The sequence below is a fragment of the Strix aluco genome, chromosome 5, assembly GCF_031877795.1.
Source record: "Strix aluco isolate bStrAlu1 chromosome 5, bStrAlu1.hap1, whole genome shotgun sequence".
Lineage (NCBI taxonomy): Eukaryota > Metazoa > Chordata > Aves > Strigiformes > Strigidae > Strix > Strix aluco.
Genome location: NC_133935.1, coordinates 60826158 through 60853355, shown reverse-complemented (window position 1 = coordinate 60853355; position 27198 = coordinate 60826158). Strand labels below are relative to the sequence as shown.

The 27198-nt window shown below is 40.5% G+C and overlaps 1 protein-coding gene across 1 annotated transcript in view; it reads right to left on the bottom strand.

The window, feature by feature from the left end:
• Positions 1–27198, bottom strand: part of MET (MET proto-oncogene, receptor tyrosine kinase) — a 72581-nt gene that overhangs the window by 18457 nt on the left and 26926 nt on the right. Inside the window, exons 3-10 of the mRNA XM_074827546.1 lie at positions 26809–26943; positions 25231–25404; positions 19593–19753; positions 18289–18391; positions 17934–18070; positions 15269–15433; positions 14316–14415; positions 4985–5203 (exon numbers count right to left, since the gene is read on the bottom strand). Coding sequence (XP_074683647.1) covers positions 4985–5203; positions 14316–14415; positions 15269–15433; positions 17934–18070; positions 18289–18391; positions 19593–19753; positions 25231–25404; positions 26809–26943 — 1194 coding nt within the window. The remainder of the gene's footprint in view (positions 1–4984; positions 5204–14315; positions 14416–15268; positions 15434–17933; positions 18071–18288; positions 18392–19592; positions 19754–25230; positions 25405–26808; positions 26944–27198) is intronic.

Sequence of the window (27198 nt, the reverse complement as noted above, 5' to 3'; positions counted from 1 at the left end):
ATTTATGTGGGCTGGATCTGGGAGTTTTTCACAAGAAGGGAGGAAGGTGGCATGGCTGACACTGCTATGAGGTCTCGTATACTGGAAAGAAAACAAGAATCCTGTTCTGATGGGAAAAAAAAAATCTTACTTCGGTATAGGCTTTGGGTCTGCTGCAGAATCAGACTGAGACCTGGGAAAACGTTAATAAAAATACAGGAGACCCAGTTTAATGTCCTATTTTGACTGGCAAAGACACACCCCAGGTGAGTAATTTTTAATTGCTGGCTAAAATAGCCCATTTTGCACTCTATCTTCCATCTACTTGGATCCATTCTGTTTGGTATTAATTAAGTAAATATTCAATTGGTCAGGGAGCATGTGATTGACTGCTTATTGCTTATTAGTATGAAGACTCGCTACAGATTGTGAGCCATTCATGTTCAAATTTTTCGTTTGAATGATGTACCTCAAAAGACTTTAATTTGAGTCTTCCATCTTCAGAATAAATATTATGCTGGAGAGGGTGGGTGAGAGGCCTCTTTTTCTTCTACACCAAGTCTTAGACTTTTTCTCCACTGAAACTGATGCTTACCCAAAGAAAAAAAATAATCATACTGACATTTCCTAAGGTGGTCCTTAGCTAGTTATAATGAAAATAGTATTTTTTACTTACTATCATTAACATTGCATTGCCATTAATATATTATAATTTCAAATATATTCAATATATCTCAATATGTGAAGAGTTTCAGAACTCTTTCAGCAAAAGTTTTGGTCTTCTAAAGTCCACAAAATTTGCCTATGATTTTAAAAAGAGGAGGAAACTTATCCCTCTGAGAACTGGGAAACAATATTTCCTATTTAAAATGCGTATTACTCCCTTCTTGCTGAGTAATGCCCTTGCATGCAAGCTGTAGAAGCTCATTGCTGGACTGAGTAGCTGTCACAAACCAACTACCAAGACCAACTACCTCAGAACTTTAGGGACAGGAATAATTCAGGTTAAAGTCTAGAAGCAGTAGAAGGACCAAGGCATGAAAATTTTGAGATTGGTGTCAGAAGAATATTTGAGGTTCCTAAGTAGAGTGGGTTGACTTGGGAAGAACGAGGAGTTACTGCAGCTGCAGAGCTTCTACTTCAGCTTGCTCAGAAATACCAGGGTTTCCATACTGTGGTCTCTTGGACCAGCTATTGAGAGAAACATAATTTTCTACGCAATGTGGAAGAAGATTGGAAATAGAGTGACCTATAAATAGAGAAGAAGAGTTCCTTAAGATTGTCTCATAAAGAATGTGTTGTACTGGCTTGGGAATAGAGTAGGCAATTTAGTAAGTCTTGTCCTACTCTGAGTTTTAGTACAGATGTGCCAAAAACCAGGCAAGATCTCAGATGTGATGTGTAACATGAAATGACAATTGTGTTATTTATTTCTCTAGTGGAAGACTTATTTTTATAAATACACTTTAATCACCTGGCGGCTCATTCCTAGGCCTCCTCTGGAAGCACACACAAGAGTCCCTGCACCAGCTTGGTGCACGAGCACAACCCCAGACTAGGCCAGGCCTCTGGGCAGACTAAGGTAAGAAGATGTTTCTTTCCTTATTTATTTGGATTTTTTTTCACAGCTAGGACACACTGGGCTGTCAGCAGGCCAGCTTGCAGGTCTGGGTCAGTGGCTCCTGTGGGAGGTAGCAAGTAGACTGTCCTCTTCAGCAGACTTGGGTCTTCAGTTGTCCCCAACAGTGAAACACCAGAATTTCTCCTGCCCTGAGAGCTTCCTGTGTTGGCAGGGGACAAGGAGCACTTCTGAAGTGGTATCTTCATGGTGTTGAAGCAGTGAAGTGCTTCAAGCCACTCTGTCATGACCGCTCTGACTGGGGCATGGTGGGCACTGAGAGACTTCAGAGAGACACATACCTGGCAGAGGAAGACATGATGTGGGACCTTGAGAGGCTCAGTAGTGTGGAAGACAAAAGGGCTGGCACTGAGGACAAGAAGGGCTGGCATTCATGGCACACAGTGCCTTGACTGTGTTTTAGATAGAAGACTTAATGTTTTCTTGTGTGTAACATTTTCTTACAAGAACATCTTATGGTCATCAGGGGAAACCAAACAGAACCTTTCAACTGGTACCCACTGTCGTTTGATGAAAGCCAAATATGTCACACTAGATTAGTTTGATTGAAAAATTTGTGTTAAAAGCTCCCTCCACCCCTCTGAAACTAATTAAGAAAAAGATAAAAGAACTTTGGTTTGGTAGAACAGACTGTTCACTGAAGCAAGCTGCCATTTAATTTCATGCTGAGCTTGCTTAATTACTGCACAAAATATGACCATGAGGCATGTAAACTTGTGTGTATGTATTTTTGAATGTGGGTACGGGGCGAGGGCAAAGTGTTGCAATATGGCTTGTAATGATCTTTTGGCTCCCGACTATAATTTCTGAAAGTCGCCTCACTGTTCTGATAGGAGCATTCCACTATAACTAATTCTATTTAGAGGAAGATGTTAAATTGGTGCTTGTTCATGCTTTGTTCTAGGAGACCAGCATTCACTAATGTTATTCTCCAGTTGGTTGCCAGGAAATAACCAGGCTTAGATAGACATCTGCCTTGGGTGCCATGACTACAGGTGACATCAATACTACAAAATTGTGACTGTGGTCAGTTGTCAGTGGGACAGTCCTCAGTCAGCCTTTCTCATCTGAATGGCTTCTTCCCAGCAATAAACAGCACCAGAGACTTCTCCTTCAGGGAGAATAAAAGGTTCAAGAGCAAAAGAAAGAGGAGAGTTAAAAAACAACTAATTTTAAACCTTCAGTCTCTGGGAAGATTATGGAGCAAGTCCTCATGGAAGCATTTCCAGGCAGAGGAAAGACAAGAACACGATTGGCAACAGCAAACACAATCTTTCCCAAAGGTGGATTTTGCTTGAGTAGCCTGATTACCTTCTACGTGGAGATGACTGTCTCTATTGATGGAGGGAGAGCACTGGACAATGTTTACCTTGATTTTAGCAAGGTTTGCCACACAATCTCTCCTAGCAATGAAAACAAACCGGGATGATATGGACTAGATGGATGGACTATAAGATGTGTGAAAAACTGACTGGCCATCAGCTCAAATCTTAGAAGTCTAACAAGTGGTATTTGTCAATGGCTGACACTGGGACCAATACTGCTTAAATATTTATTGACAACCTGGACAAAGGGACAGGATGCACTGTCCTTGTGCTTTCAGATGACATCAGATTTAGGAAAATCACTGATCACAAGGTGAAATGAGGCAGCATTGTAGTGATGAAGGCTGAGCATATACTTCAGTAGCAGCAAAACCAGTAGATTGAAGATGATTGCTCTCCTCTGCTCAGCACTTGTAAGGCCACACCTGGACAACTGTGTCAAGTTTTGAACCCCACAGAGAGATACTGACAAACTAGATGGAAGGGAGCTGAAGCACAGGATGCGCAATGCAAAGCTAGTGGAGCCGGGTTTTTTAAAGCTGTAAAATCTCCGTTCTTGGAGATATTCAAAACTCATCTAGACAAGGCTATAGGCAACCTGACCTATTTTTAACTTAGCCCTGTTTTGAGCAAGGGGATTAGACTATGAAGACCTCCAGAGGTTCCTTCCAATCTAAGTTATTCTGTGATTCTTCTCAAATCAGTCTTCTTTCCAATTGGTTGATATGAATGACCTGGAAAATACTGAAAAAAACTGCTGTCACTGCACAGAGGCACTGAGCCATGCAGCAGCTATATATTCCCAGCTCTCCATTGACACGCACACCAGAACTCTTTCTAGCATTTCTCCATAACTGAACGAGAGAATTGCTTTGCACTAAGGAGTGATTGTATGGCCAAGAGTTCCAAGTAGAAAAACAAAGCAAAAAAAAAAAAAAAAAAAATCAGACCAATTATTCTTCAGAATTTGCCCAAAACACTTTGTGGAGACTGATCAATATTCAGAGAGTTTGACTGGAACTGAGCATGGCTGACAGAAGCTCTGAAGTAACTCCCTCTGATTTTCTGCAGCTCAGAAGCTGACCCACTGGACTGTCTTGGAGTCAAAGACCTCAGGGCTTCAAAATTTCATGACTGTCATAGACGAAAAGAGTTTTGGCTTACAGAGCTACACAAAGAGATGATCCCAGCATTAAGACTGATTCTCTTCTGTAAAGCGTTTTTTACAGATTGTATTCTGTATAAATTACACGTACATAATAAATTTTCATAAACATTCATTGTAAATTAGAAATACCTGTATTTATATTGTTTCTATTTGATTAACTCAGAAAAGCACTAGATTTCAAGAAATCAGACTCTCTCAAAATGGGTTTAACTTTCTCTCCAGTACTAGTAGAGAGCAGACTGTGCCTGTGAGGGCCGTGAATTCCTAAGAGATGTTTCTCAGTGCCGTGTAGGCTATTCTCAATGCTCTTTTAAGAGGCACTCAGCATCAACTTTGCATTTTTCATGGATCAGTAAATACTTAAGCTACAGTGGTGACTGATCCTCATGAGCGACTTTGTGCACAGGCCAGTTTCCCTCAGCTCTAGAGAGCCAAAGCCGCTAGACCACTTCTAAAGGCAACTTCACATCTTTCATGAGGAAGAACACAAAACTATGTGACAGTAAGAGTTGGGACTTGCGTACAGGCCACACGCTTCAGGTTCTGGGCTGCTGGCCATGTTTAATCCTGAATTGGTGATGCAGCTCAGTGTAATCAGAAGCTGATGCAGTGTGGTCCTCCCATGAAGATGAGGAAAGCCCCTCTTTCACCCCACCTGATGCCAACAACCACCCTGGTATATATATTTGTTTTCAGCTCTGCATCTTTTAGGTTGTGACAGCTGGGGGCTCAGGTGAATGCAGTACCAAACTCACTGCTCTCTCTGCCCTTGTTTCCTTTGGGCTTCCTTTATCTCATCAAAATATCTGTTTCACACTATGCTGCTGATGTGTGTTTGTGAATAATTGAAAAACTTATCTCAACATTTCTTACCTTAATTTCCAGAATGTTTTGGTTGCCTCTTGAGATGAACACTGGCTTTTCAAAATGCTTAAATACAGGATTATTTACATAATCAAAATCAAAGTACAAAGAGCTGACACCATCAAAAATAAAGAACACTTTGGTTACAAAGGGTGGTTGGAGATTGAAGGCTTTCAGTGAAGGAGTTGTACAGCAAATTATCTCTGAGCTAGAGCGGTGGCTACACGCCTATAAGAAAGAAAGAAAGAGGTAATTACAGTAAGTACGTGCATAGGAAGTTACCGATTAACGTAACTGTTCTTTAACAATACACATATATTGAAAAAATAAACACCAGGGGTCTTGTTCTTCTTTAACCAAAGCAAAATTCTGATCAGTGCTACACAGCGTTTATTTAGAGCTGGGAGAAAAGTATAAAAACTTCATGTCAATGGTGTTTGCACTCTTGTTGAGGAAATGTTCAAGTAAACAAGCTTCCTGGCCTGATTGTTCACAGCACTTTTAAAGTAAATATTTTGCAGATAATTAATGGAAAATGATTTCCAAAGCCAAGGACCATCAGGAGGCTAGCCTGATGTACTGAGAAGCCATAATTCAGCTTACCCAGCCTATGTCAGAGTGACTGCCACATGGATTTTTCTTCCTTTTTCACTACCAAAGTAATAGCAAGGGACCAGAGGAGAGGTAAAAACAGGGCCAATGAATCTGACTGAAATAGAGGAAAACAGAAGTAAAGCACCATTTACCCACAGCGTAGCTAAGTTACCATGTTTCCAGAAGGTCACTATGGACTCTGAGAAAGTGCTTTAAGGCCAAAGCCACCATGGGATTCTGGGCCATGAAAGCTCAGCAAAGTGTATCTTCTTTCTAAAAATGTATGTGTAAGGTCCCAGACATGTGGCATTCGCTGCTTAGGTACATAGGTGTCATGCAAGTCCCTCCTGGGAGCACTGACTGAGGGGCGTGCTTCACACTGTATCTTGGAGCAGCAGGGATGAGATGTTTGCCCCCCACTGCAGTGCAGGAGCTTCCTGACAACAGGCATGAAGTCATGCTTGCCCCTCACTCTGCTGTTATTCCTCGTGAGGACCTGCTCTGGAGGTGCTTCCTGGGGGAAAGCTGCTGGTGCACCCCACACTCCAGAAGACCTGACAGAGCATGCTTTGTGCCATGGGGGTGTGATCCACGGTGAAATGTCTGGCCGGGGTGCTTCCCTCTATCTCATACCGCCTTGATGCAGGACTCGTGAGACAGACAAGACGGACCCAGGTCCTTCCTAAAAGGATTGCTGTGTTGCAAGCAAGGACAGGGGGTTTGCAGGCAGCCTGATCTGAAGCTGAGTTTAGGCAGTTTGCAGGGATAATATGAATCCTTGCAGATGGGATTCATCCAGCCTGCATCCAGACACGTGCGTTGCAGTTAGTTGTCTAAACTGCCTTTATAGTCAACAGAGGGGAACAGGCTTACCTAAAGTGGGATTCATCTGATCCATTTTAGACAATAGCTTTAATTAGATTAATGGTGCTCTAGAAGGGTCAACTTCTTTCTCTTGACTGTGAAGGTTTCTACATGACTAATTTGATTATAATGTCAACAGCACATCTACAAGCATCGATGAGAGGCAATGGTGGGTGCTGGGCAGCACCATGCAAACCGCAGAGTGGCTTGTTTGTGATTGTATAGTATACTCCCTTCTCTGTGCCTCCCTTTCATGCTGCCTACCATGGATATGGTTGAAAGACTGCTGGCACAAACAGAGTTGCTTTAGCTCCACAGAAGTATTTCTCTTCCAACTGTATAAACCTGTAAGTAGCTCCTCGTACAGTGACCTGACAGCAGAGATTACGCTGCTTTTTTTTAAAATATAAATAGAGTGGCTGACATGTGCCCTGGTAATAATGGGGCTTAGCTCCGAGTCATCATAAACCTTACATTTGTTCTACAAGAAATTTCCCTGGAAAACCAACAGTGCTGTTGAATACCTTTGCGCATCTAGAGAAGGCCCAAAACATTTTTTTTTCTGTTTTGTTTTTCAAAATAAATTGGTTCTCATTATAAAATGCTGCCTGAAGGAGCTGTGAAATTAGTTTATATTTGTCTCTGATATACTAAATTAATGTAATGCAATTTTGCTGTTTCAAATCAGTGACATAACTGTTCAAGCTATATCGGTTGTATACTCACATTAGCTTGAAAAGTGGGATTAAATTAGCTATCTACAAATCAACACTTTTTCTTATCACCACAGCAATTCATGTTTCTGTGCACAATATTGTGAAATCTTGAATCTGCCAAGGGAAACATTTTCAAGGCTCTGAAACTGAGCACTAGAGTTTTAGAGCTCTACAAGGGTTACATGTCTGTGAGCTGTGAGTTCGGCACTCAGTTAAATAACTTGGTGCAGCTCTCAGTGATGCTAATGGGACTTGCACCCATGTAACTAACAGCCTATTTAGATTCCTAGCACAAATTCAGAAATATTTGTGCATCCCCAATGACAGTAATCCGTGGGACACCACACAAGGCAGAATTTCGCTCCGTTTGCTTACAGTATTAGACTGTTCTTCCTCCTTTGAATACCTTGTTATACACCATTGACTATATCTCAGGCTTTGTTATGTCACATGGATCTAGAAATTCATTTGAATCAGTATAGTAATATTAAGGTGCATCATTAGAATAATGGATGATCAAGCCATACTTTTCCATGATATATGAATATTTGTAAAGATATCTATCATATTGTGTCAATTCTAAAAAGGGATTGCTAAAATATATATATAATTATAAAACCAAATATGTCCCAGGTAATCATTATATTTTTGATTAATGTAAATTCATGATACTTTTTATCTACTGTAGAGTAGTGATGTCCCTTAAATGAATAGCAGTGGTATTCATAACTTTGTTTGTGGCTATCTATTAGAATCAGATACTTTACTTTATCAGGCTGGTCTCTGAAGAGGAAGCTTTCAGAAAATGATAAAAATCTAATAATACTCTTTGGAGGGGATGCAATGTGACTGATTGGTAAGGTCAAGAAAAATCTTATTTGCAGTGCCCTTATTGGTACATGATTTGACATGACATTTTTACCTTGAAATTGGTTTTAGCAATTGAAGAATATGATGGTTTAGTTTTCAAGAAATATTGGATTGAAGATCTATAAGAAAAAAACCCTAATTCAATCTATTGCCTTCTCAGTTAAGATACTGCCTATCACCCAGCACCTTTAACTTTTATTTAATTAGGCTTTAAAGTACATTCACTTTAAAAGCTAAGCCTACATTCTTCTTGTGACTATAATCTACATCTGAAGACAATAAGGAAGAAAAGATGTAAAAATTATGGAGCATTTCACAAGCATAAGTAAATACTATACCCCAAAGGGAATAATAATCCATTGCACAATGCATATGACTCATCACTTAAAGGTATGTATTCTTGTTTCATTTGTAAAATATGACCCTTGAGGCAATTAATTCAAACCTGACCTACAGAATCTGAACTTCAGTGCCCAATTCAATTTTTTTTCATCTGATAGAACAATGGGAAAAGTATGAGGGAGGATCTCTGAGCGCCAGAGGTCTCCCAGAAGCTGACCCAGGTAAGACGGGCAGTTGGATATGTATTACAGGATCTGTAGCAGTCAGAAGGGAGAAAAGGGCCAATTTGTTCTTTTGTAAGTAAACTTTTGGAGTTCCAGTGAGGAATGAAAGGTGAATAAAGACAGACCAGGAGACTCTCCAGCCATCTTTATCAAAGGATGATTTCTCAATAGAAAGAGACGAGAATTCCGGTCCAACTTGAGGAAAGCCCATTCAGAAAGTTTTTCTGCGTAGGTGAGAAACTGAGCAGCGACACTCAAGCAGACTATCTTGAAGATTTTTCAGAGCACTCATTGGCTTTTTCTGCCATTTCAGGTAGTGCAGTGCCCTAATGGATCGGTAGCATTTTTATTCTGGTTGTCTTCTTGGATGAAGCCATGGGAGATGATACTTCCAGTCTATCAGATCATTGAACCAGAAGGTAGAGTAAAGCCTCTCTTGCTCCTGGGTCTAAGAGCCAGCCCTTCACACAACAAGACCAATACTGAATTCTTCTCTGGTGCTAGCACCACATTCCTGGCACCCCAGTGATTTCACAGCATGGGCTTTTCTCCAGCACCCGCTGCTGCACCCTTTCCTTGGCAGGAGATGTGCATGAAATGCAGATTCGGCACAGAAAGAAAGGCCAGTGGTTCCCCTTTATGAGGGAAACTCTATGCTGGGCTCCTGTGGCAGCTTTATGCCACAGAGTCAACACAGAGAGAAGGTCCAACCCTGAGTGTCTTTGGATAGGTAGTCAGGAACAGCTTCAATGATCATATGCTCACTATCCACAGTTTCCAGGGAATTTCTTCTATCATTTAATAAATCTAAGGTAGACACTTGCAGGTGAATTATAGGCATTTTGATGAGTATTATGAGTATGGATTGTTCACAGACTCATAAACACCGAAGGAAGTTTAGGGTATTTTAAAATTCTCCTGTAATACAGCAGGAAATGGCATCTAACAGGGAGCAATTAAGAAATGCTAATGATCATTCAAGACACTACTTACTGAAGAAATAATTAAAAGTCTGTGGAAAGAGATGATCTTGCATAGCTACAGGGTCAGTTCTTGAAGGCCACGCATTAAAAGGTGATTCTTCCTAATTTTACAACCTTTCATATCTTGGGACACTCATGGTTAGAAGAGATTAAGCAGTGGGAATATATATCCAAATTAGTTAATGGATGGAATATTAAAAATGCTACAGCAAAGGATCCCTGAATGACCCCTTGTTCACTATTGGGGAATCAATGTAAAGTACAGGCTTTCAAAGAGAAAATATTGGCCTCAAGTGCTTCAGGAGCAGAAGAATCATCTAGCACAATTTATAGCAGAGGTTAGAAGACACTTATATTGTAAACAGGCTCCTGATCAAATACCATTCCAAACTGTGCAAAGCTTTTTTACAGGCACAGCACAAAGTGAAAGGAAGGAATGAGCTGCTTCTCTCCTTGTGCACTTCACACAGGAACTGGATGTGTGAGCGGAAGTGAGAGGATTTGAGTATCCTTATCCATTATCTAGAGCTGTTGGGAATTTATGCAGCACTGCCTAAATTAATATTTTTTGTTCCTAATCAGAACAAATGGTCAAAAGAACTCCTGAAATAGAAATGAAAAAGAAACACATTGCAAGTATTGAAACATATGGTTCAATAACTCTAGAACATTTTTTTCACTTGTTGAAATACCAACTTTGAAGGCAAAATATATTATTTTGATAGTGTTAACATAGACTTTAATTATATAAGTTTAATATAAACACAACTAGTGTGAACACAGTGTTGAATAATTTTAAGGAAATTTAAATAAATATGAAATGAAAATGATAAAGTTGAAGCAAGGCATTTTTGCTTTATAGAAGAAAAGGTTTCAGAAATACTGGACTTCAAACATGAAAGCTGAAAAGCTCAAGTTATAGAATCATAGAATGATTTGGGTTGGAAGGGACCTTAAAGGTCATCTAGTTCCAACCACCCTGACATGGGCAGGGACATCTTCCACTAGACCAGGTTGCTCAAAATTCCATCCAACCTGGCCTTGAACACTTCCAGGGAGGGGGCATCCACAGCCTCTCTGGGCAACCTGTTCCAGTGTCTCAACACCCTCACAGTAAAGAATTTCTTCCTTATGTCTAATCTAAATCTACCCTCTTTCAGTTTAAAACCATTACCCCTTTTCCTATCACTACACTGCCACTTAAAAAGTCCCTCCCCATCTTTCCTGTAGGCCCCCTTTAAGTACTGGAAGGCCACTAAGAGGTCTCCCTGGAGCCTTCTCTTCTCTAGGCTGAACAACCCCGACTCTCTCAGCCTGTCCTCATAAGGAAGGTGCTCCAGCCCCCTGATCATCTTTGTGGTCCTCTTCTGGATCCGGTCTAGTAGGTCCATGTCCTTCTTATGCTGGGGGCCCCAGAAACTTAAATGTTTCTTCTATAGGGGGCTAGCACATTGCTCCCCAAAATTTTCAGTCTCAGTGAAACTGCATTTCTTATGGGAATTTGTTCCAGAAAAACTCTTTCACCAGTTGTACCACTCATCTCTTTCACCAGGATGGAAAGAAACAGGCAGAGAAGAGCAAATGCCCCAGGGTGTGTCAGCTGGCTCTGCTCCCTGAGGTTTTGGGATGCAAAGCATCCTCAACAGCTCCTGGTGCTTACAAAAGTGAGGCTCACTTACACTGTGACTCCAGCGGGGCTCTAGGCCACAATTAAGCCTGAAGGAGTGAATTAAGGGTCTGGGGACAGATAGTTAATAGAAGAAGGTGAGACATCTTTTAAATTGGGCACCACCAGTTTTAGGCAAATGGGAGAGGGTCTGGGAGGTGGCAGAAAGAATGAGCAAAGCTCTAGGAAACAATACTTATCTGGAGAATTTGGAGCAGTCTGATTTTTTTTTAACTGGAAAAGAGAAAGGCTGAATCATAATGTAATGCAAATATGTAAAATTAGCAAGAGAAACTGGTATCTGTTGTTTGCGTCCACTGAAGGTTAAACAAGAAGATAGCTAATTAGCAGCTAGAATTCAGGTTAATTATTAGAAAGAAGTCTTTCCAAACCACTAGGTAAGCAGGTAAAGCAGCTCTCTCCAAAGCTTGTTTAAGCAAGGTTGTGAAATTTCTTTCACAAGGAGCTTTAATAACAGCCTAGACAAATATCCGTCAGGCAGTGGCCTAGGTACATTTGCTCCTGCCACAGGAAAGCGGGCCAGGCTAGGTCTTTGTGGTCCTTCCCATCTGTACTTTCTTTTGATGTTTTGGGATGTGTTTCAGTGCTGCCTTTGTTTTTCCCAAGAGCCAGAGTTTCTGAATGCTGACAAAAGCAGCTTCTTGTAGGAGGCTGGTGAGAGAAAACTGAAAAGAAAAAGGGCTTAAATAATGATTTAAAAGAAAAAAGACTCATCTCTCCCAAGCTAAGTAAGCAAAAAGATACCTAACCTCAGCTATAGGACTTCTTGATCATTCTGGTTTGTACTGTTTGTCTGGGTTTGGTCTATTCAGGACCACAACCTGTTTTCTCCTTTATAAATGGAATAGCTGGTCATTGAAGTGCTCCTGATCCCTCCTGGAAACAGTCCTCAGCGCTGTTTATTTTTGTAATTACTGGATGAAAGTTTGTTTTTTTGGCATATCGCTCATGCATAGGGCCCAGAATCTCCAGCACAGGATGGGGCAGGCTGCAGCCATAGGCATCGTCTGCCAGCAATTTCCTCAGTTACACAGTGCTATCTTGTTTTGCCACTTATAAATCTTCCCCTTCTCCCTGAGAACTAATATCCTTCCTTGAGAAATAAGCTCGAGGTAAAGACTAGTGGCAGAACAAATGGCAAACAGAGCTGGTCTGCCACAGAGGCAGGGAAAGTCACTGAGTGCCAGAAGCCTTTAATTTCAATAAGAGCAAAATATATTGCTTGGGCAGCATCAAAGTATAAAACACTCTGGATTATAATCTGTTTGAGGTTATATTCCACCCTTTGTGCATGGAGAATAAATTTGTGTACAGCTGCTTTTACACTGGTACAGATTCTTAGAGATCAGCAGTGGTAGGGGACAGATATCCTTATAGAAAAGGAGGGTCAGACCTGCCTGTTTTCATGTGTTGGCAAATATCATGTTCGCTGCAACGTATAAAAAGAAAAAGAATAAAGGAGATAATTCTGACTGTCTATGTTCATGTCTTTTTTCAATGGCAGGTTAAAAGGCAGGATGGCAGCAAACCACTGCTCAAAGGAAAGGTTGCTCCCCAATATTCAGGGGAGAGAGTACACTCTACAGTGTTCATTGTCTGGCATTGCCAGTCACTTTTGGACAGTGGAATTGGTTCTTTAAAACTTCAGATCCTTTTAAATCTGTTCAAATTCTGAGGAAGTCCCAAATATTTGACAAGCAAGGTATACAGAATCAGGGCCTGAAGAGAAGCAATATTGCATATTCTCACAGGGGAACAGAGAAAGCAAGTGAATGATCTCTACTTCAAAAGAAAGACTGATCAAATCCACACAAAGCAAAGAGTTGATTTGGAGATCTTTTGTACTCACAAAATAATCATGCCCACAAATTTTGAGTTTAGTTGATTTCACGGAATCATTTTGCTTTCCAACTCATGGGTAAAGTGTCTTTTTGATAACATTGAACACCATGTTTCATTGCAGGGGCACTGATTTTCAGATTAAAATCTGAACCCATTAAATTACAAGCCATGATTACATCCAGCTGAAATTCAGGTCCCGACACTCATAATATACAAATTAGGATCATGAAGAATATTATGACCTTGAAGCTATAAAAGACTGCAAATTTGCAGACATACCATTTAAAATGCTTTGAGCAAACCTAGGTCTAATACTTAGAATTCAATACAGGAAATAGTGTATGATCATCATTAGAAATAAGCCGAGAATATGAGCAGTATCGTACCATGTCATAAAGAGTGTAGGTCAATGTAGCTTCAGTTAGACTAAACAGACCTTACAGGATAAGAAAATGTTGGAAGTGCAAGACAAACGTGTAGGCAAAAGCTTACAGGAAACTGTTCCAGTACAACTAACCAATAAATGTCATCTTTGCCTTTTATTTGTCATATCTGAACACATTATTTAGATTTAGACACTGTGCATTATCAACTCAAGTAACAAAAGGTGGCTCAGATCCCTACTGACCCTCTGTTCATGCAGAGGTACTCAAGCGCAAAAGCCCAAACCTCTCCTCAAACTTAGTTGCTAAACTTTGATACGTTAGGAAAGATTTGCCTCAATATGTAATTTGGCAATCAGAAATTCTTTACAATAATACTTACTTTTGATTTTACATATTTACTTTTCCTCTTTCTTTGATGCTTGTTCCATTTTCCTTTTATATCCACAGTCACCATTTGAATATATGTTTCCTACCTACCACAGTAGCACTCGAACTTGCTGTGTAAGCTGACATACCTGTATTGCATTGTTCTGTGTTTAGTCACTGAATTTGCATTCTTAAATTGCAATATAAAATTCTTGTTATCATATACTGTAAAAGTATTATTTCTTTGGAGGAGGTTCCTTGGAAATTATTGTTCTACCCCCAGCTTAATTTCAAAATCATTGAGTTTTGCCTATGCCGTGGAAAAAATTTGTGCAGAAAACACCAAAATGTTGGTGGAAGCCCCGAAGTTTCAAGGCAAATTCAAAGTATTTTGACTGAAAATTCTGTTCTATTCACCACATGAAGATGACAAGATAACAGATTGTCTTCTCAAAGACTGACTCACCACAGAGAAGTTCATTCCCAGTTTAGGTACAGTAATCACCATCTGAGGAAAGCACACCGAGTTCAAGTTGATTCCCTGAGCTGTGATTGTACTTCCACCACTAGGAAAAATTTAAAAAAAAAAAAAAAAAAAAGATGAGTAGGATAATGATACATCTGCTATGATAATCTTAATTACAAGTTATATTCTAGAGTAAATGACAACATAAAACCAGAATTAGGGATATATGGGGTGAATGCAAATACATAGGTCTAAGCACTGAGATTATTTTTCTGGGAAACAAATTTTACACTTGTTATAACAACTAATCAAATACAAGAAAAGAAAAATACTTTAAAAGAGTGGTATGCCACGATATAAAACAAATGCATACATTTTAAAGGAGGGTGTATACTTAGCATTTGCTAACTTATTGCTTTCAGTGGTGCTGAAAAAGGTGTCTTTTTTACTGCTGACATTTTTTTGGCAAATGCAGATGGCTTGGATTAGAGCTACCGAGACCATAAATATGCCACTTAAAAGCACACACATACTACCATACATATAAATTCATAATATTTATGTAGCGCTGGATTTAGGCTATTTTAAAATCCATTTGCTCTCCTGAGTACTGCTGACTTGTCACATTAAATGATTTTCCTCACTAATCAGTATAACGTCCAGATGCAGTATAGGAGACACACTTAGCTGTACAGTAGGTATCTCAGCAGGACATCACAGGTACGCGCAGCAGCAGCTAGGAGTTAAATCACATAAAGAAAAGAGGCACCCTTCCCCCTTCTCCTTCACCTCTGAAAGGAAATGATCTACCCTCTGCAACTACACCATAATAGAAGCAATTGGCATGGCGGATAGAGATAAAAATGCAATTTCTTTTGATAGATTGCTGCGCAGCATAGCCATTCTTCCTTCATTCATTACTTTTCTTTTTTCTGTAAGAAACTTTTACTCACCTAAGAAAAGATTTGGCCGGATGAATGTTTAAAACAACAGGGTCTTCTCTGTATGTGAAATGACTGCTTGCGTTTCGAACAGCTTCGTCGACTTCCACCCTCACATGATATTCCTGGGGAATTCGTTGTGCCGGAGTGTAGCACTCCACAGTGCTCATTGATACACTAGAAAGACAGAAAAAGGCTTGCTTGTCAGCATTATAAAATATGTACTCAGTTTAAAACACAGTCCTCTAGTGAGCCCCAACCGTGCTTGTGAAAAAATGTCATTGATTCCCACACTGGACGATCATATTGCAACAAACAAGCACGGCATGATGTAGAAACAGCAACACACTGCTTAGGCTCAAGATTCATCCTAATTTGGTTGAGTTGCACCGTGCCTGCTGGAAGGTGTTTCCTCAGTGATGGTGACAGTCATGGCAGCCCCTGTACCCTGCAAAGGCAACTTCCAGACTAGAAAATGACAGCACGCTCCAGCTTAAGGAGGATGACTTGTTCTGCTGTAACCAAGGGATAACATCTTTCTCTTTGCTATCCACAGGATTTACCTCGTGTTAAAAACCTCAGGAAAATGTGCTGGTAGGGGATGTACCAGCATGTCAGAGATGTCCTGGGGGCATCTGCTGGCTCCAGGTACTGCTGAGGGGCAGGCAGAGGGCAAGGAGAAGGGAGGAAGGGAGGAGAAGGTGAAAATTCAGGAAGAGCTGGCTGAATTCAGCACAGCAGCAGAGTATCTGGGATATTCACCTTTCCCTTGCTCTCTCATGCTTGGCCCTGGAAGTTCTTCTCCTCCACTGAGCTCAGTGGGTGAGCAGGCAGAGGAGGGGTGAAGGATCCTGAAGGTTGAAGCACATGAAGTGTTGCCACAGGGACCAGGGCACATCAGAGGCAAGGGTAACAACTGATTGGAGAAGCAAATGTAACTTTACCAGGTGGTTTCAGTAACTTGGGCCCAACCACATCCAGGAGCCCTTCAAGTGAGGCCATTCTCAAAGGATGTGAGAGATTGTCTCCAAAGAAGACAAAAGGGCCATTTGCTGCCACTTCTGAAGCTTTCCAGGAAGGTGGGGTTCACCATGTGCTGTAAGCTTTCCAGGAAGGTGGGGTTCACCATGTGCTGTAGGGGTTAGTGATTTGTTCATATGTATCTGGAAGCTTTTACCATCTTTTAAAGGAAAAAATAAACCCTTGATCTAGCTGTCCTCAGAATTGGGGAAAGCTGACAGTTTAGGTAGAGAAATACCTGCCCTGAGAAACTGGCTAAGACCTGTGTAGAAGTGTCCAGATAACTTGGCTGGTGAGAAAGAGTGGTGCTGGGGATGCTTACTGGATAAGCCCCAACTACAGTTCGATACCTAGAGATCCACTGACCAAAGCAGATGTCTGCCTCTGAGCTGTCTGTCATCTCACCACCACAGTAGATGTCTCAAATGAATCAGATAAATCATTCTCAAAAGGTTTATATATTTGTCCATTAGTTGACCAGCTGAGATGACATCATCAATCAATACTACCCTAAACTATTAAGTAGCCACTGAAAAAAAGTGCTGAAGATCTTGGTAGTGATTAAATATCAGACTTGAATACCTAAATTCCTTTCTTGATTTACCTTGGACTTAGCTGATTTAATCAAGAGCATAAAATAAATCATTTAGCAGCAAAGAATAAAATTTAGCTCTCCTGACTTTGAGTCTGACATTAACTAATAGGCTATTGCTTCCCTACGTTCTCTGCAAGTGTGATGCTTCACCACTACAACTTTCAATAATCATTAGGAGAGACTAAAAATTTAGAGAAATTACTGGACATCCTGTTCCTGGAACACAGTAGGCCAGATTCTGCCTTTGGCTGCAGAGGTGACAATTCTGGAGCCACCCTGCTGTACCTGAAAACAGGACGAAGCAGGATTTGCACCATAGTAGAATGGCTACTAAATTCTTAACACTTGTCTGTCCATAGCAGAGAATCTGTGCTTGGTATTTAACATTTATATTCAACTGGGATTGAAGGCACTTCCACAAAGAGCATGTCAAAAATTCTTGACTGAGCTCCTACTGGATCCATTAAAGAGCCACAAGAAATTCTGGCTTAATCCTCAAAGCAATTTTATATATACCAGGAAAAGTCCCAAACTGATGCTGCCTCTGGTTTGGAGGCTGTTCACTCATAGTAGCACAGAAATAACTGCTCCTCTGCACAGGATACACATTCCCACACTGGTCAGCCTTCCATCAAACAAACCAGTAGGAAATAGTCACCTGCACCCACTGGACACTCACTGGGAGCCGCAGCAAGAATAGCAGCTCTTGCCAATACAAGAGAGAGGGCTGAGTGTGTGGGAGTTGGGGTGACAAAAATGATGGGAAATTTTCTAGTCCATTAGAAGCTGCTTTGCTACTTCTCTATGTAACCTTTTAATGAGGTTAATGAAGGCATTACAGAGTAAACAAGTCTTCTAGGGAACCATAGTCCCTTCTAGGAACCCTTCAGACATCCTAAACTCAGTATGGAATCCAGAACTGAATGCTTATTGCAGTATCAATTCTCTAATATGTAATACGAGGAGAGGAGAGCAATGCACATTTGTGGGTTTTTTGACTTCAAGACATTTTAATCAAGCCATTTCAATATTAAATGCATCACTTTTTAGTAAGCGTATTACCTTTTCAAGGTGCATGGTTTCTCACCGATAAAAATCCTTCTGGATTTTCCACTGTTTAGGTATTTTCCAGCTACAGTTAGCAATGTTCCTCCAGATTTGGGGCCATACGTGGGAGAAATACTTGTTATTACAGGATTCTGAGGAGGTGGGGGGTAAAAATAAGAACAGTGGATTGTTAAACTATTTTCAAAATGTGAAGATGAAGAATCTTAAAACATTTATTAGCATTTCCATTAAGTAATGATAAAGGAAACAGGAATACAGAATTACCATAATGGATTGAACTCATGAGGAGTCTCATTCCAGTTAATATTGAAGCTAATTTTAGCAATAAAGTTTTAATCATAGTGCTTACCACATATGAAAATGTATTGAATAGTGTTTTGCCATGTCCAACAGAAACACTACTGGATATATTAAAACTTGCATTTTTTGCAGCAGGAACTGTGCATTCAAGCCTTTGGAAAATAAGGAAAAAGATAGGATTACTTTTTTTTCTGGCTTGATTTTTTGTATTAAAACAGACCACTTCAAACTCATAATAATGGAGGATCCATACTAAACAAAACATCGATCTATGTACATCAGGGACATTTCAGAAATAACAGTTAAAAGAACTGTGGTCATCTTCTTTAATACTAAATACAAACACTGTGGTGTTTATACTTGGCCAGAGAAAATTATTTTAGTATATCAAATACATTTCAGAAAAAAAGAAGCATGCTAGAGAAAACAAATGACTCCCATTCAATGGCTCAGTTGTTTTTTGGAATTTTGCTTTAGTGCCAAATTTTGGCAGACAACAGGATTAGAAAAAAATGCATCACATACACAATTTTGTTGTATAAACTTAAATATTACCAAAAATTAAACTTGAACTTTTGTGGCAGCACGTGTCAATGGATTACATTACATTTACACAGTCTCATATATGAGTTAGACTCCTTACATCATTTTGTTTACATTAAGACTGTTCAGAATAGTAGTTAGGAGAGTGCTCAATACTTCAGGAGGGTGACCTTTTTGCTGCTATATATGTGAATAGGGAAGCTGTGCCATGATTTGCACATTGCTTTGGTAGTAGATAGTCATATGCTTTGAACTAGGAGAGGATATTCATTGAACTTCCTATTTCTTCAAGATAACAAGCAAAATAACCTCTGTCTTAAAAACTTAAGCCATTATCCCACTGTCTCAAATACTTATTTCTGAGGAGGAGGAGGAGAGGTGCAGCTGAGGGTCATAAGCCTCTGGATGACAGAATACCTGCATCTTCTCACATTTCTCTTCAGCAACTTCACAGATCAGGAAGACGGAGGTGACACAACTGAGTCCAGCAGGATCCTGGCCAAAGGAACCTGCCCCCTTTTCAAACCTTTGAATAGTTTCACTCTTGCCAGCTCCCACAGATGTTGAACAGTATTTTGCAGACAAACCAGAAAAAGCTGCTGCAGGAGACATAGGCATTAACCAGATTTACTTCATCTCCATTTTGAGCACTTCTTTCTTGGGGCAGCTTATCAAACCAAGGGATTGTTTCATGTTTGAAATTTCAGAATCGGAGATGACACTTATAGACTGAATGTTTATATCATAAAAAAATCCATACCACATAAAGAACATCTGTATAAAGGGAAATTCATATTTGAGGTTTCTTACTTGTTTTTGTTGCTAGATTTTGCTTCCAGAGCACAAATTTGTCCTCCGATATGGACTACTGTATATTTTAATTCAAGTCTATTATTTTTGCTGAGTCCAAAGTCCCATCCACACAGTGTCAGTTTTGTCCCTCCTTCTAAGGGAGCGCTGCTCGGGAGAATCTGTTAAAAAAATATTGTGTTAGTTACATCAGGTTTTCTTGAACTTCAAATGGAGCTAAAGAATGTGCAAAGGAATAATTTTAGAAAAGCATTTCTTCTGGTAGACTATGTCCTGCCATTCATCTTAATTGTTCTTCACCTTTCATTTGTCACATTATGAGCTTTCTCTGACAGTAGCAATAAATAACAAAACCTATACTAGAAAGCTTTGAAGGATAGTGTTTAGGGGCACTGAACAAGCTGTGCATTGTAATAGCCTTTTAAATCCTGCCGTTCTTGTCTTCCACATCTTATTTCTGGTATGTTAAACATACAATGTCCTTATTTTGTTAGAAGCTGAATGCCGAACACAAAAGAGCCCCAAAATGACCATTTTTTGTCAGCTTGATGAAAGTGAGGTTCAGAATGAAGTAGCTTCAAAGACACCATAATCCGATATTGCGTTGGCTGTGATAAAGTTAACGTGACTTCTGCTATTCTGTCCTTAAATCTTTTACATTTGGTTGCCTCTAATTCTGAGTTAAAAATAAACTACCCCTCAGAAACACAGAGACAATCTACAAAGGAAATGCGCTTTTTTTTTTCTGTATATTGTAAATTGTCCTGTAAAATGTAACAATGGTGGGAAAAATGTAGGAACACTATAGAAGTCTTACAAAACTCAGTAGAAGTACTGGTCAGTACTGCCAGTAAAAAAAAAAGAAAAAGATATTGATTCAGTGTTTATGGGGACTTTTACCAATACTGCATAATTTTGCAAACATACCAGTACCACTGTACAAACAAGAGAGAATGAAAGACTGAATTTATACTTGTGGTCATAGTGCCTAAATGTCTTAGACTTAATGCTTTAGTGATAGTAATTTTTGTCCCTAAAATGCAATACAGCTGTGCCTTTCAAAGGACCCGACTTAATTTTCAAGCTGAAAGGAAAGTGTTTGAGAGATACTTGGCTATTATTTCATCTGGAAATCCAGTAAGACAGCACATTTCTTTTCAACTGTCTTGCAGCTATACTTCAAGACTCACAAATGAACTACTGTAGATAGAAAGGCAGCTGAAAAATACTTCAAAAGAATTATGCCATATATTCTATATGGGGAAATTTACTGCTCCCATTAAAAACCAGACAAAGAGTCTGATCTAAAATGCACTGAAGCCAGCAGGAATCTTTCCTGTTTTAATGAGCTTTGAATCAGCTCTCAATGAGCAAAGAAGAGGGAACCTATGCAGGAACAGTACCTTGCACAAATCCCATAAATAAGGAGTGATGCTCACACAGCCCCAACACAACACTGCAGCTAAGAGCGTGGAGCAGTACTGTACCCTGTGGAGTCTGCGCTATTCCCATGTTTAACTTTCCCTTATTTCTTTGCGTTTTTTCTTCAAAATCTGGATTGACTTCAGATCCTAGTGTTCCACTCTACTTAGTATCTCAGCATAGTACCTATTTTTGGAGTAACAAAACTCTAAGAGAAACTGAAATTGCTCTGTGGGGGTACAGGATGTCTCGATGTTTTGTACAATAATGGACTGACGTGTGGCATTTGAAGAGTCTGAAATCCATAAATTAGCAAAATAAGGGCATTAAAATCAGGCTTCACAGAGCCATACAGAATAAAAACCAAAGGCACTTAACTGGTTTTGATTGATCTTATCTGCCAAAAGAGACTTGTGACAGCAGCCCATGTGCCTTAATTGAGGGAGAGTAAAAGAATTTACTACATTCTGCCAGCAAATTTAGGAGGCAAGACCTCTAAACAGAGAGAAAAAATAAACCAAAACTTAAACTTTTGTATTTAAGATCTGCACAAATTCCCCCAGTGTTTTTATCGGTATCTTTATTTTTCTTCCATTTGTTCTGTATGACAAAACCTCTGAAAGTCAAATGTGGTTTCCCAGACTTGTTCATGGGAGAGTCGACAGGAATGAATAGTAAACCTCCTGGACTTTGAACTGAGATATACATAGGCATATTCTGTGTGCCTACATTGCGCAAGTAGTAACAGAAAGTAAGCAAAACCCAAATCAGTTACAAATGCTATGAAATTCAGGATTCAAAAGTTCTCTATAGCAAGGAAACTCCACTGATAACATGGAGCAAGTCCTGCTGCAAGGCCTGCCATTCTGCTTGTCCCTGATGCTCTCTGGACTTTTTTGGGTTAAGGGAGAGAAAGTTAAGTTTTTCTTTTTTGAAAAATTTAAAGCACTGTGTTTTCCTTTTGTTTATGTTGACAGCCATTATGCTAATATCCGCTCACATACTTTATAAATTGTTGGAAGAAAGTATCTATTTATTAAAGTTTCAACAGCCCATTCATTTTAATTAAGAGGCAAGAACATGTACAGGCCACATGTGAAATTTCCAGCAAAACCTCGATTCTAAACTGGCAGCAGAAAGCCCGATGTTCTTGATACATCTGAGACAAAAGCCAGCTAAAATGACTCACTTTAAAAACAACAAGAAACCATGTCAGGTTTTTAACCACAACAAAGAATCAAAAGGTAGACCAATTTATTTCTTCTTTTACACCATTCACCTTTCAGCGCGACCTAAACGCTGCACACAGACACCTGCAATTTGTTCCAGCAGCAAGTGATCTCCGAGGAGACTCCCTTGAGTCCCCCAACTTTCCTCTAGCACCACTTGTCCTGACAAAACACTCCTCGCTGTTGGCAGAGGTGGTGGATGGGAGTGGGGGTACAGTGCTGAGGTGTGGGGTGGAAGCCGGGCTGTGGTGGGAATGTGTCCCGGTGCCAGCCCCGCTGCGCTGTCTGTAGCAGGGCGGATGCCCAGGCAGAGTTGGAGCTCTGCGCTCCCCACAGGGCTGGGGTGCGGGGCTGCTCCCTGCCACCCACAGCTCCAAGGAAAAGTGCTTAAAGCAGGGCAGAGAGACAAAGGGACAACTCTGGGTTTCTTCTCTGCCATCCCTCCTGAGAGGAAAATCTCGTATTATATCTTCCATTGCGCACCACTCCTCTGCGTAATAACCTGGGAAAACTTTGCTGAAGACTTAGCTAGCTAACGTCCACTGGACCAGACCCTCGGAGAAGCTCTCTGTTCCCCTCAGGTTAAAGCAATCGTATGACATGTCTCAAGCAATCTGTCCCTTGGAAAGCTGCAAAATATTAGGAGGGAGTTTGGACTGAATTTCAGATACTATACAAAGCAGGTCATCCTCTTTTTGTTAGGAACAAAAAAAGCTTGTTTCTCATATTTTATGCATATGGGTTTAAAGACAGATCAGAAGATGATGAATAATCTGTTTTGTATTTTTTTCAGTAATCATGTTAAATGTCATGGTCCAGTAGAGCACAAAATCTGTCTTAACAGCTAGCAATCCAAAGGGATTTAAGTACTCAGCTGCATTTTTTTACCTTACAATCCTTCTAGAAGCAACTTCTACCAATGTGGGCATGCTGTAATTTGAGATTCACTTTAAGATCCATCAGTGCCACAGATCCATATTCATTACAGGGCTAGACTGGGCTTGTGCTGAGCAGGCAGGGCTGAGCCACGTGGGAAAGGGGAGCGCCCAGCCAGCCCCACGTCTGCTCCCACTGCCCCACGTCCGAGGCGTGCTCCCCTGGATGAGTCCTCCCAGCCACTTCATAGGGACTACAGAGGTGGCCTTGGGGACACACCTCTCGGTCTAAGCATCTCTGCATGGGTTCCAGGCGCTTGGTTCTTAAAACTGCTGAGTGCACACTATCATAATTGAAATTAAAGAGGGCTATATGAGCTCAGCACCTCTGAAAATCAGAAACTAAGCAGTTCAGAGCTTTAGAAATCTTTTTGAAGGCATGGCAACATACAGCCACTGCTGGAAAGTTTTGCCAAGAAAAAAAGCATTAAGGGATGCTACTTGTGCTTGAGCTCTAGGAAAGACAAAACAATCTCTGCAGAATAGGTGAGTAGCTTGGGCCGGCAGAGGTATATAAAAATGTATCATCAGGACTAATTCTCAGTGTAACCCCCTGAACTGGTGATTCATAGTCACATACAAACTAAGGCCAGAAAGGACTATTTGATCATCTAATACAGCCTTTTTGAAATAAATGTGTTCTTGTATAAAGGGAAAGTAAACTGTTAACATTCTGCATTAGCAATTTTTTTACACTTCTTTTGCCCAAAGGTAAATGGCAATAGAAGGCATGGCAAACACCTCCCTCCGCAGCCTTTCCATCCATTTTGGGTTTGATTCTTACAATGCTTCTTTGTTTGTTCATTGAATTTTGCCTGTGTTAGTCCTAAATCTTGTATCTGAGAGGTGAACATGGAAAAGAAAAAAACCCCCTGTAAACATGTGTTTCTAGATTTGTTTCTAGATTATTAGCAGTTTTGCCTGTCTACTCTTTAAAAAGTTGTTGTACATGAAATCATCTGCCTGGTTGAAAGAAATGCATTATTTATTTAAAAACCCCTTTTGTCTTCCTTTCTCTCTAAGAGTTTAGCATGTGAAATTTTCATCTCTGTTTATAAGCTGTATGCCCATAGGGGAAAATGTAGTTTAAATGCATTAACAAAAGTAACTGGGTATAAGTCCTACCAGAAAGTTTTATTCTTGTCCTTCCCTCAGTTTTCTAGTCTGTTAACTGCCCTATAAACCTCCACCTTCACAGTTATGTCACACTTCACACAGGATGATTTGGTTACACGTACAGCCAGCCAGTATGAATCCTGCGTTAACCATAGCTAAATTAAAACAGAAACGTGCCAGTGCGTCTCTCTGATTGTCCGTGTGGTTTCGTTCTTGCACACCCTTGACGGGCTCTGGCCGGCTGGCAGCAGCCTCTGGCTGTCCCCTGTCCCAGGGAGGGGTGCAGCTACAGGGTTGTCCCCCTCAGTGGTGAGTGGACCCATGGGAACAAGGAGCCAGGGAGGAACATTAGGAAAAATACATCTCCCCCAGGGTGGTGTTTTGGTTGACAGCTCTGTTGCAGTGCTTAGGTAGGGGAGAGAGGGAGTTTCCCCCACAGGGAAACACCAAACACTGGCCATTGCTCCAATGCTGGAGCCAGCATGGGGATGGATGAGGAGCCGTGGCTGGAGACCTCCTGTGCTGGGTCAGGCTGTGGCAGCTGTGGACTGGAAGTGTTTTTCTCCACCTCCTCCCTTTGAGAGGGGTCTGAGAGGAAGGGTGCTCCTTTTTGTGACTGGCCTTTCCTGTCAGACCCCTGCCAGGCTGGCTCAGTCCCATGCTGTTTCCCCACCACAAGTGCTTTGCAGAGCTGAGGCCCTCCCGAGTCAAGCCGGGATGATCAGACAGATCTGTCCACCACGAGCACCTAGCCCACAGCATTCAGGGAGAGCACGTGCATCCAGCCAGAGGCTTTATGGACACTGAGGCTGAGGGGAAGTGAAGGAGAGTCGATGCTTCATTTATCATAATTGCATAAAAATAAACAGAAAATGTCCGCAGGGTGCAGGGCATGTTCTTCCCTCAGAGATAAATATGAAACATCCACCGTTTTACCTCATAAACCCTAGGCAAGCAGGTCTCCTGGGTCCAGGTGCTGCCGGGGCACTCTGGAGACCTGAGGCACTGCTGGCCGCACCAGCCACACTGCATGAAGGGAGGTGCCAGCAGGCACTGGCTGCAGGACCTGAAGTGATGGCAGCCCGGCCCCTTCAGCGGGATCTTCGTTATCTGGCAAGGGAAAGACATGATGCACAGATCCTTTTAATACATACACGAAGTGGCAAGGAGAGTCGCTATTTATGCAATGCGCTGTGCTGTTATTCAGATTTCAGATGTGCAAGCTGCGGTTCGACTTCTCTTTAGCGCAGTAATTATAGGATCTTATAAGTAATTTAACTGACATGATTTTAAATTCGCTTGGGAGAAACCCTAAAGGCATCTTAATGTTATATACAGTTACTACCAGCATCTGGTGTTTACAGCAAGATAGCATTTTTTGCTGATGGAAAAAGAAAACAGCAGTGTGCTCATCCCAGTTCTGCACTAGTTCTTGGAAAAAACAGTGTATCTCAGTATGTCTTAGTTCATACGTTTGTAAAAATAGGCATGATGGCTATTTCAACTTTGGCAAGGCTGTATTAATATCTGTGACACACTTACAGCATGTGACTGCCCACGTACTTGTTTTTTAACACCTCCCATCAAAAAACCTATACTATAGCTAAAATATGAACTAAAATTTATATTATTTAAACTATCAGGATAGTTATGATAATAGACCCTCTAAATGTATAAGAATTTTTTTTAGTAAAAATATTAAAATTAGTATATAATTACATTACTATATAAGTTCATCATACTTCTTTACCCTTCAGTACTTTCCTTAAACTTATTTGGGACATTTCCTTGAAGATTATTCTTATAAATATCCCATACATTTCTAGCAAATGATTAATAACTATCTTTACCAATGGCTGATGTATTGCTGTAAATTCTCATAGAACTCAAGGGGTCAAATTATTGCTTACGATTATGGTTTAGGATTATCTGTAATATTATCTGCTGATGTCTTAAACCTATTCTACAATGCATATCTACTTAAGACAATAGCATATTTATGACAGCTCTTCATCTTTTATTAATCTTTTGTAGACTACATGCTAAAGTAAGTTTGAAACCTTACTATGAACACTGACTCCCAATTTTAAATACACCCACGTAACTCTTGTGTGCACACTTCTCCTTAAAAAGTTATAATGTTATGACACAAACCAACAAAAGCCAGGAAACTGAGCACCATTCTTTTCTTAAGCTATTGTGTGTTTTTCTGTGCAAGCACTTGAATTAAGGACAGGGTTTTAGCCTTAAAATCTGCATTTCCTGGCTTCTGTTGGTTTATATCACAGCTCTTACATTATTTAAACATTTCTCAATATTAGGCTCAGTTTGTTTAGTAGGGGGAAAAAAAATATCTTGGAGGAAACTTGCCCCTCCAATGTTCCCAAGGGAATGGCAAGGCTGTGAGGATGCAGAGCATAAAGCAGCAGTGTGAATAGTTGCTCTTACTGAAAGTTGCTGCTCTGAAGGCAGGCTTACACAGTGCACAGAAGGATTAGATTATGAACCACTCACCTTTTTTCCAGTCACTACCAGGGTATAGCCATCATCTGCTAATGAATTCTCCACAACAACCTGGGGAGAGATGGGGTGGGAGTCTAGCTGAAAGCTGACATGTGGAGCTGTGGGTTCTGAGCGGGAAACCACTATCTGAGAAAGAAAGAAATTGGGAAAATCAGCAGGCAGTGTGTGACACAAATGCATGCCGCTCAGCAGTCTCACGTTCCTACCACTTCTCTGCTTGCATTAATTACTTTGCATTACATTGCATAATATTTTGCATAATGTTCCATCATGATCTGATTAAAACGCTATAAAATATACTTTATTTAACACAGCAAAATCATGGCTGTTGGAGGATCCTCAAAATACATCGTATTTATTAAAATATGAAGGAGTCATTGA